This window comes from Trachurus japonicus, chromosome 21, assembly GCF_045865225.1.
Source record: "Trachurus japonicus isolate A0001 chromosome 21, Traja_1.0".
Taxonomy (NCBI): domain Eukaryota; kingdom Metazoa; phylum Chordata; class Actinopteri; order Carangiformes; family Carangidae; genus Trachurus; species Trachurus japonicus.
In genome coordinates, this window is record NC_140927.1 from 22,376,385 (window position 1) to 22,386,898 (window position 10,514).

General features: G+C 36.9%; 1 protein-coding gene across 3 annotated transcripts; it reads left to right on the forward strand.

Annotated features, from left to right (window-relative positions):
• Window positions 1-400: 400 nt before the first annotated feature.
• Window positions 401-9,769, forward strand: scel (sciellin). Of its 3 annotated transcripts, XM_085764956.1 has the most exons (24): window positions 401-610; window positions 1,903-1,931; window positions 2,448-2,556; window positions 2,964-3,026; window positions 3,195-3,266; window positions 3,406-3,438; window positions 3,541-3,567; window positions 3,651-3,674; window positions 3,791-3,862; window positions 3,959-4,027; window positions 4,295-4,360; window positions 4,474-4,527; window positions 5,070-5,132; window positions 5,701-5,748; window positions 5,837-5,872; window positions 5,967-6,023; window positions 6,120-6,167; window positions 6,270-6,320; window positions 7,145-7,210; window positions 7,381-7,443; window positions 7,536-7,598; window positions 8,000-8,108; window positions 9,094-9,196; window positions 9,295-9,769. In XM_085764956.1, the coding sequence occupies exons 2-24, from the start codon at window positions 1,916-1,918 to the stop codon at window positions 9,309-9,311; spliced, it is 1,329 nt and encodes a 442-aa protein (XP_085621082.1). In that variant the 5' UTR covers window positions 401-610; window positions 1,903-1,915; the 3' UTR covers window positions 9,312-9,769. The 3 variants fall into 3 exon arrangements, with proteins under 3 accessions (XP_085621082.1, XP_085621083.1, XP_085621084.1); XM_085764957.1 differs by lacking the exon at window positions 4,474-4,527; XM_085764958.1 differs by lacking the exon at window positions 3,195-3,266 and having other exon boundaries at window positions 422-610.
• Window positions 9,770-10,514: the final 745 nt, after the last annotated feature.

The window sequence follows — 10,514 nt, forward strand, 5'->3', positions numbered from 1 at the left end:
GAAGTTTCATTCAAAGTTAAGGATGTGGTGTGACCTGCCATGTGACTTGCATCAGTGGACAGTGATGGGTATAGTGTGCCTATCCTGTGTATTTAAGTCTCTTTCTAAATGTGTACAGTAAGGGTAGCTGCTCATCTCAGCCATGGTGATTTATTGGACCTCAGCGCAGAGCAGTATCTATATTATAGCTTGTATTATATCACAAGGAGTAATGATGGATGTCTCTGTCTCTATTAAATCATATATTATTCAGTTCAGGCTTATCATAAATCAGAAAAGCAAGAAATCTCACACCAACTTTGAAGATGTGCTTCTGATGCTAAAGTGACACTTAGTTGAATTACAGGTCCTTCAGCACCCCACCCAAGGCCTTTTCTTTCCAACGTAGAAGGAGAATGCAGAACAATTATTAAGACGAGGAGTGAGAGGGCAAGAGAGCGTGTTGTTTGATTGTTGTGTGTGGCCACTCCTGTGGGTGGCCTTGGAATCTCCTCCCCTGCCATTAAAGGTAGAGGAATGACAGGGCTGGGATTACACACTGCCAGGACAGACAGGTGAACTAGTGTGAGTTCATTGGCTCTTCATCGGGACCCGGAGCTTAACTGTGGAGGTACGTACCCTGTTTCAGTTTTTTATTTCAATTAATGTACCTGTGATTTTCCATTTAATGTGAAAATGTAATGATAGTTTGTGTTTGGTCTCAGCTGGGTTTTGTGCAGTAAGGTGCAATGGGTCCCTGAGAAAATACATATGGTCTATGAGTATATGTAATGGTGCAATTATAGCTGTACTGAATTCATTGTAGAGTCTGCTTTTTTAGTGACTTCATCCACAGGTACAGGACATACACAGGACATTGGACAGTGTCTCATTGATACATTCACACACGCTAGGACAGGACACGCTTTTAAGTTTCTTCTATTGTTGATTAATATGAACCTCATTACTGTCGTCCAGTATGTGCAAGTCAAATATTGAAAATATCGTTATATCATTTTGACAGTGTCAGTCCGTACAGCAGGTTCTGACTTGAAAAATATTTTCAGTTGCCAAATAACATTGAAATCTGCGACACAATATTACAGTATATTGTCAGAGAGTATTCAGGGTCAAATTCAGGAATGGACACTGTATTTGAATAATAAGTAATATATTATTTTTGATTAGGTGATTTCAATATCAAGGATTTTTTTTTCTTTTTTTAGTTGTGTTTCAGCTCTTTACCTCAAAACATCTTTTACATGGGCCTGTCATGTCAAACTTCCTCATTTGTTATGGGGCAAATAAATATCACCTATAGCAATAGCTTATATGTCAGATGATTGAACACAGGTTTAAAGTTCCCTCACAGCTGTAGATGGCTGCCCTCGGGCCTCTGACGTTAAAGCATTTTTGTGCCGGAGTGCAGAGTGTAGTCGAAAGGCCACTATCTTTATCATCAATAGTTAATGGCATGTCTCTGGTACGCCCCTCTGTTTTGCTGACAAAGGTGTGTTTGGACAAGGTGTGTTATAGAGGGTGGGTGTGTCCCGATGTGGGTTCGGATCAAGACAAACCAGTTTAGGACTTAAATAAGTGAGTCTGGGGTTGAGCAGATCCTTGGTTGACATACAGCAGTGACAGTGACAAACCCAGAGTGACGCTGACACACCCATCCAGATGAAAATGTTTCCATCGGAGCGTGTAAGGAGAAAATAATTGTTGGAAGTTAAAAGGAATGACTCTTGTAGTTTTTTTTAGTTGGATTCACACAAATGCCAATCTCAGGTGAAACGTCAACACAGAACAGGCATTGTGCTGCCCTGTGTATAATAGCTCTCAGTCTACAGTACCACCTAGTGGCTAATACACTGCAATTTCCTTGTGTGGTGATTTCCCCTCTTCTTCTCTCACACCTAACAGGTGAAGTTACAAGATGAGCAGGTATACATGTAAGTATTAGTGCCGAAACCCCTAACCATTTACATCTCTTTTCTTTTTATTGCTGATTCTTGTTGTATGTTTATTACATGATAATTACATTTTGATTTTACTGCACACATTGTGTAGGGAGTGACAAATTGAATTATATACTTTATGTATTATAAAAGTACAGTTTTAAAAATGAAAGAATACAAAACCATCTGAAAATGTTTGACAAATAACAGCATATTCTTGAGGCTGTGCAATAAAGTGTTTCTGTCCAATAAGAGCAGAAATAATAAATAAAAATTTAAAAACTGAAAAGTAATCCAAAAATGTATATTTGTCCAGTTTCTAAGTGAGCCACATGATGTTTCTTTACATAATATCAGATTTATTTTTTTATTTTTTTAAGAAGAAGAATATATAATGTACGTTCTGTAAAGTCTCAAGTACAATCGGCTATTGTTCTCCATAAATATTTACCAAACAATGCAGCAGGTGTCAGGTATATATGTGACGGTTTCCTTGTCTCATGTTTGCAGCCCAGACCGTCCGGCCCAGCCAGGTAATCGAGGACAGCAAGAAGAAGACGTCTCTGCTGAAAGACAACAGCTGGATCAGAAAAGCTGACGATGAGGACGAGTATGTCGAGTAAGTCGTGTGGAGACGCCATCATGGAAGACGTCATAAACTGAGAAAACAATTTACTGAAATTGATAGAGAAAAGAAAAGGATGTTTTTCAACCTCAAGATAAATGTGTAAATATAATGTTACAGATAACAGATGCTTTAAATGTATTGACAGAAATGAGGAGTAGTTGCTGCTAATGGGTTATGGATCCTAACAGTAAATGAATAATAGATGCTCAAACATGGGAACTCTATTCAACTGTGTTCTACTTGAGCATCAGGAATGGTTGAAACTGTTGGGTGTGACCCGTTCATGTCGCAACCAAGTCAGGGAAGCCTCCTTCTACATTCCTTCTGCAAGTCACAGTGCTGAATCATCTGTGGGAGTGTGACTGAAATCACTTTCTTATTCTTTTCATCTCCTCCAGCCGGGACCCAAACTTTGGCAAAAGTATTCTGAGCCAGTACAAATCCAACGAGAACCTCACAAGGTAAAACAAAAACAAAAGCAAATGGTTTAACTTTTTCAACCAAACCATTTGGGCAAGATAATGGAAAAGCTATCACTTAACAATGGTGAATGGGGTTTATTGTAAATGATATTTTTCAGTCATTATAGTCTTATTTATTTAAGGTCATTTATTGTATTCTGCTCACAGCTCAGGCGGTGATGAAGTAAAAACCACCAAAACCAAAAGCACGCCAACGTCTGTGCAGGCTCTCACTAAGAGGTATCATTTACGTAAACATAGTTCTGGTAACTTTTCTCCAATACTAATACTTAAATCTACCTGATTATTTTTTCGAAGTTGACTGTATGTAAGCAGGCCATGGCAAGAAGCATCTGTTATGATTTATGTTATATTGCAGATTTGGTGGGAGTCAAGACGACCTGAAGAACAGGTTGGTGCAGTGTATAGTTTTTTATTTTCCTGATTATTTATGTGCCAGTTCTACACTTTCAGTCATTTTAACCAGAACTCTGCTTTTTTTCTCCCCCTGCAGCCACAACACACCCTCCTACACCAGAAGGTACCTTTCCATAATAACACAAATATCAGTGCAATATCTTTTTCTTTTTAGTAAATAATTAATAATCTGCCTCTTTGTTGCAGCTATTCAAGTGGGAAGTCTGGCACGTATGTAAAGCTCTTGTCTGTTAAACACAACGCAAAAAAAACAACAAAACAACAAAAAACAGCAGATCATCAAACAATTAAGATAATGCATGGCTTTGTTTTTATCACACCTACAGCACCACAACCTCTACAGTCACCGTGGATGGCAAAACCACCACTGAGACCATCACCACCACCCAGTCTGTTAGGTAAAGCATTAATTAATTTAGCATTAATGTGTGTTGTCTTATTGTCCCACTGAATCTGTATCAGATTCTGGATCAAAGGTTTTGTTCTCTTTGCAGATCCCCTGTGACTAAAACCCCCACCAAGACTGAGACATTCACTGAGCGGGTCAGGTCTTCATCCAAAGGGTAAATATATAGTATACTATTATTAAATATTTGTTGTTTCTCAGTAAAATAAAAAATACCAGAACAAAAAAAGCTGAATACAGTATCCTCAACAAAAGGGTAAAACTGAGTTTTCTGAAAATCTATGTGGCATTGTTAGACTGTTGATACTGATGTGTGTAATCAGTTGCTACCAATGGGTTTTTACATAAAAATATGAACATACTGGGGATGCTACCAAAAAAAAAAAGATTTGTTGTTGTCTTGATTTGTGCTGATTTCTCACAGGACACTATACTCCAACCTGTCACCCACCAAAACCACCAAAGTGACGGAGACTGTCACCACCAAGGGGTAATGTACTTTCTGATTATTAAAGCTGTAACAGTAGAACCATAATTTAACATAATCATAATTTATGTTAAATTATTGTATTATTAACCTATGTTTAATACATTTCCGTACAGTGGGGAAGACAAAGTTAATGAAACAACTGAGACTGTGGTAGTGGAAAGCAGCAGGTGGGTTTTATCTGGGCTGTTTCGGTCACTTTATCTCCAAGTCTACATAGCTGTATGATATCTGTATATCATATTCCTCCTCAATAAAGCTCCACTACTTTCCCAAAACAATCCTTGCCGTGCCTTTATCTTCTATATACTGTCGCTGAGCCCTTGTACCACGACTTTTCATCCCCACTTCTGCATGTATGTGGGCAAATCTAACATCTATGACCTGATGTTTGCTTCAGTGAGTTTCTGTGACTTCCAATCATACAGCCAGGATCACAGTAGAGAGATGTAAAAGTTACCTTTTTAAGTATTGCTGTCAAATCAATATAGCTTTATTTTCAAATTTAAGTGAGAATATATATTTTTTGAGGGATTAAATCACTGAATATTCTTTCTTTTGTGATTAAAAAACACCCGCAATCAATGCAATACACTTTGGGGGTTTTACTACCACAGTTTTAGCTTTACAGTCTGGTCTTGATGTGGTGCTATTAGCTTCACTGCTGATAAACAAATGATTAACCCCTTCTATTTAAATTGTTTCTCTGCAGCTCTGAGGACAAACTCTATGATACACTCATCCCCAGCTCCATCAAATATGGCACCCCAGACAGGTAACATTCACAGTCACAAACTGGTCAAAATGGACCCCGTATTGAGCATTTATAATTGCTTGCTATATAGTACAGTATAATGAGTTGTAAGCAGATTCATAGATGGGTTATAGGCTACTACAATAGAGGCAGTGTAAACATATTATAGTGAATGACAATACATTAAATCACAGGTGTATTAAAATAAAATATATCGGGGCAGTGTGTGGCGCAGTGGTTAAGAGGCTACAGTCCTCAACGCAGGCGTCCCCGGTTCGAATCCCGCGTCGGGTAGACCTTTCCTGCATGTCATTCCCCCTCTCTCTGCCTCCCCCTTTCCTGTCTATCTCACTGTGCTATCAAATAAAAGGCAAAAACGCCAAAAATAAATAAATAAATAAATAATAATAATAATAAAATAAAATAAAATAAAATAAAATAAAATATATCTTTCTGTCAGAAATCATCAGTTCTATAACTCAATGTTAATTAAACTTTAAAGTAAAGTTATATTACACGTTTTACACTATAATCATTGATTGCTATCAATTACTAGTAATAAATCTGTAATATTTGTTTTTTATTACAGCAAAACAACTGTCACTGAGACTGTGACAGTGAAGAGCAGCTCCAATGGGTGAGTCTCTGCACATTAACATTCACACTGGCAGTGACATTAGACACCAGCCACTTAGATAAACATACTTGTTTTTGTTTTTTTCCAGAGATGTTGTTAAAACCACAAGAAGGTCTTCCTCTAGGTAAGATAAGTCTTTATCAACCATTTCTAAAAAATAAATATACACTTTGCACTCTATTATTCCCTGTATGCTTATAATATTGTTGTCTTTGCAGGGCTGAAGATGACCTGTATGACACCCTGCTGCCTAAGGCCATTACATCGCCTGTCAGGTGGGTGATAGACTCTCAACTAAATCACTGTCAAAATAAGTCGCGTAATTACCCTGTCATTTCATCGAGGCATTGTTATTGTTGTCACTAATATAGCTCAAGCGTCACATCGAGAGAGATTATCACAGTGGAGAGCAGCAGAGGGTGAGTGCTGGGAATGAACGACTGAGAATGTTTTGTTTATTTATGCATGCACAGTGCATTTCAAACATTTTCTCATCACATTTTGCTTTTTTTGCCGTTTAGAGGAGACAGCCCAACTCTGACATCCCCAACCTACACTGTGAAAAACAGCAGGTACAGTAAGCATGTCGACAGGTGATTGTGGAATATATATAACCTCAAGATTGGCCCTAAACAGCCAGATTCAAACATTTTATTGAGATCAGAATAAAATAAAACTTTGTTTTCCCAACTTCATTCAGTGTAGCAATGTCAAGGGAGCAGAAAATATCAGTGCATTGTTTATCTCTTCAATCAAGGTCTGACACATTATTTTGTGTTGTATGTTGTTTTTCGTGACAGCAGAAGGCTGTAAGTTTGTGTTATTTTTCTGATGAGCTTGTCTTGCTGTCAATGTAAATCAAAAATTAAAAAGAAAGTTAAAAAAAAAAAAAAAAAAAAAGGTCTGACACAGGCTGAAATAACTTTATGACAGTATACACATCTAGAGTAAGTTAAGGATGATTCTGTTTTATTGGCCCAATCCCAGTGAACCTGATTACGTCATTAAACTACATTAACTGACTGTCTTCAATGACTGTGGCATATTGATACTGGATGATGACAGATGCCGATTATTATACCTCCACCTAATGTGTGACCGAAATCTCTGGCACATCTTAAATTAATTCTGTCATTATCCCACAAAGACAAAGCTTCATTTTCTAGTGAGAAAGTAAAATAATTATAATGAAAAAAACACCAACCTATATTATTTATATGAGCAGTTTATTTTTCAGTTGCAATGGCTAAATAAAACAGAATCTTTCTAAGAACTGAGTTAATCCAAGTAGACAACTGATATAAAAACAGAAACCTATTTCTGATATTAAATGATAACATAAAATCAAATAAATTCATGAGCATCTAACAGGTTCCACTGCCTTTTTGACTCACAGCTACAGCGTGCACGGTGATGATTCTCCGTCCATCCGCAGCACCTACAGCGTCAGCACCAAGCCCACGTAATAATCATATGACTTCTCTTATTATCTTTCACAGTCACACACACACATGTACCAGATTAAAATGTAACATATAATATGCTCTGTTGGCATGTACATACTCTGACATAATGGTTTTACTTTTCATCATCGTCTCATGCAATCTGTGGTCCATGTTTGTCTTTGTACAGCTATGAGTACACCAGTGTCACCTCTCCTTCTACCTACACCTCAACAAAATACAGGAGCGGCAGGTATTAGATTAAACTCATCATGACTGAGTGTAATATTGTTGTATAAATATGATGGGAAAGTAAAGCAACCTCTCCTTCTTTAACTCTCACAGCAGGTCGGATGACATCCTTTCAATCAACACTCCATCCTCTGTGAAGAGTGTTTACACAGAGAGGTAGGAAAAAAAACAGCAGCGGTCTGGCTTGACTTTGGAAACGTTGGTTTTGCTGGCACGCTAACACGCAAGTGCTGATTGTGAACATAAATGAACCAGATGTTTGAGTTATTGAGGCATTTCACTCAAAAACATCTTAAGAGTGGCATGAAAGGAAAAGTTGAGTAATCACCAAAGGGATTATGGTTCCTCATCTGGGAACCATGAATGTGGGGAAGACATTTTATTCCAATCTGTCCCATAATGGTCACGACATTTCACAAAAAGTGGCACTACAGGAGTATTGTTGTGTTGTTTCTCCACACTATTGTTTCCATAGTCAAAAACGAACTTAGATTACACTAAATGCTCTTAAATATGTTGTAATATAAAACACTTCACAAACCCCTGTCCCCCTACAGGCTGGTGCATGAGAAGGACCTGTGCACCTACTGCCGTAAACCCTTCATCGGTGAAGCCAAGATGATCCTGGATGACATGAAGATCAACTGCCACACCACCTGCTTCAAAGTGAGCACAATAGCATTTTAACATATCTAAAGTAAATACACTCATTATAGTGGAGTCAATTGTTACCACTGATGCGTTTTACTACTATAATAATAATAATATTATACTATAATAATACTATTATAATAACTATAGATTATTATGCATTAGTTAAGCATTATTAAAACCTTAATTCATCATTAATAAAGCATTCTTCCTATACAACGATACGTATTAGTATGTAATTTATAAACAAAATTATTCATTTTTAACTGTTGATTGATAAGAACATAATGTGTTTATACCTTCATACGTAAATGATGGATTTAGCATTTATAAGATAGTAGCCTATATAAATTATGAATCACATACTAATTATGTATGAGGTTAAAAAAAATCTTTATAAATGATGAATTCAGTATTTAATAATGTTATCACAGTATTGCCATGAGATCATGCACATTGATCAGCCATAATATTGTGACTGATGTAGGCTATGTATTTTATTGAATGAGTTGAGCCATTCGGCTGTGGAATTTAAAATCAAGTTATCAATGGTTCACAATGAATAGGCCACAGCAACAAAAGCAGTTTCCACGTTTCACTCCCACAGTTCATTCAGACAGGTATTCCCTCATGTTATTACCTAATTAGACGCACTTTTGTCAACCAGTCATTACTTATACCTGTGGGACATGAGTGCTGTGACATTAGCACACAGTGTTATTCCCTGAGTACTTCCACTTAATATTCACACATGACTAGATGTCTAATCAGCTGAGGCAATTGGAAACACCTGAGTGGATGTTGAGAGACTGTAACACAACTTTCCGATTTTAGATCAGATATAAAAATCTGCATAAAAACCAAAATACTAGGATAAAAGCACCTCAAAATTGTACTTACATGAGCACTAATATGTAAGCAGATGTCATAGGGAACTGTGCAGCTGACCGCTCAGCATGTGTCTCTTTCCTCATGTGAGTGTTTGTTTGTGTCTGAACAGTGTGAGGTGTGTAACTGCACTCTGGGTCATCTGAAAGCTGGAGACAGCATGTGGGTCTACAAGCGCATGGTGCACTGTGAGAACTGCTTTGAAGTCACCAGAGGTAAAAAAAAAAAAAAAAAAAAAACATCCTTATGAATGCCAAAGTACAAAAGAAAGTAGAAATATTTGTGTATAATGTTTAATTTTTATTCCCCACAGATAAGTGGCGACGCTGATTTGCTCCTGAGCCTTCAGTGGAGATTCAACACAAGTAAATTTTTGTTTATCAACATGTATTCGGGTGACACTGGTTCTCATGCACTGAGTTTTTCACAAGACGACGGGTGTTAATCAAGGTATTTCAATGAGTGAAAAGTTAAATTACAGATCTAAGTTTTTTTAAGGAACATGTGAACACATTTGTAACTCTTTGTAACTTGCTGTGTGTATCTCTCTTTTTTTTGTTTTGTTTAAGATAGCATTTATGATAGCTACCGTACTAAGAATGCTGCCTGTGGGGGGGCTGTTGCATGTGATGTGATGAGATATTGCAATGTTTAGGGCCGGGGGCTTTTTGTGTGTGCAATAAAGGCAATTGATGCATGCTTATATCAAAAAATAACAAAGTGTGTCCATTCTTTTGGTGTAAAAACTACCTCTTTTTTGTCCAAATCAATCCTTAAATGTTAAGTTTATACTGTTGTGTTGTAATTTATGAAGCAGAAACTGTATCACTGAGTTAAATTCTACAGAAATACTGAAACTATATTTATTTCAAATTCATGGAATCAAATGCACAGCTCTTGCTCTTTTTCTTCTTTAAATAGAACAGAGACTGTAATTTCAGCATGACTGACCCTTTTCACACATATGGAGAAACCCTGTTATTGCCTGAGTTGCAACAGTGCCATACTTTTTCTGTGTTATTATCCTATGTATAAAATAAAATAGTGATTCTATGACAAAAGGGAAAGAAGCAGAGATACAGTTTTACTGTATGCTGAGGAATATTAATAAGTATAATTTCATTCTTGTGTGATTACTTTTACACACACACACACACACACCCTTTTTAATAAGACATTTTTGTGTCTTATTTTGGCCATTTTGCATCGTTGTGTATAGTGATTTGTGTGTTTGTGAGCCTCTGTGAATGTGTTATGTCTCTTTGTGGTTGCTAACTATCTTTTTGTGGCCATCTTGTGTGTCTTTGTTGCAATTGCTTGTCTGTTTGTGATCGTTTTGAGTCTCTTTGTGGTTGTTTTGTGTCTCTGTGTGGTTGTTTTACATCTCTTAATTGTAGCTCCCCCTCTTCATGATGACTTTGCTGAGTCTTTTGTAAAGCGTTACCTATCAGGCCATTTAATTTTAACTTAATGTATGGGTTGTTGATAAGGGTCAAATAGTACTATTTATAGTTCCAACATGGGAAAATCTGC

Excerpts from the sequence above, each read along its gene's own strand:
- scel (XM_085764956.1), top strand. Across the intron at positions 3,439-3,540 it reads CAAGACGACCTGAAGAACAG|CCACAACACACCCTCCTACA; the intron begins GTTGGTGCAGTG and ends CTCCCCCTGCAG. Across the intron at positions 4,528-5,069 it reads GTGGTAGTGGAAAGCAGCAG|CTCTGAGGACAAACTCTATG; the intron begins GTGGGTTTTATC and ends GTTTCTCTGCAG.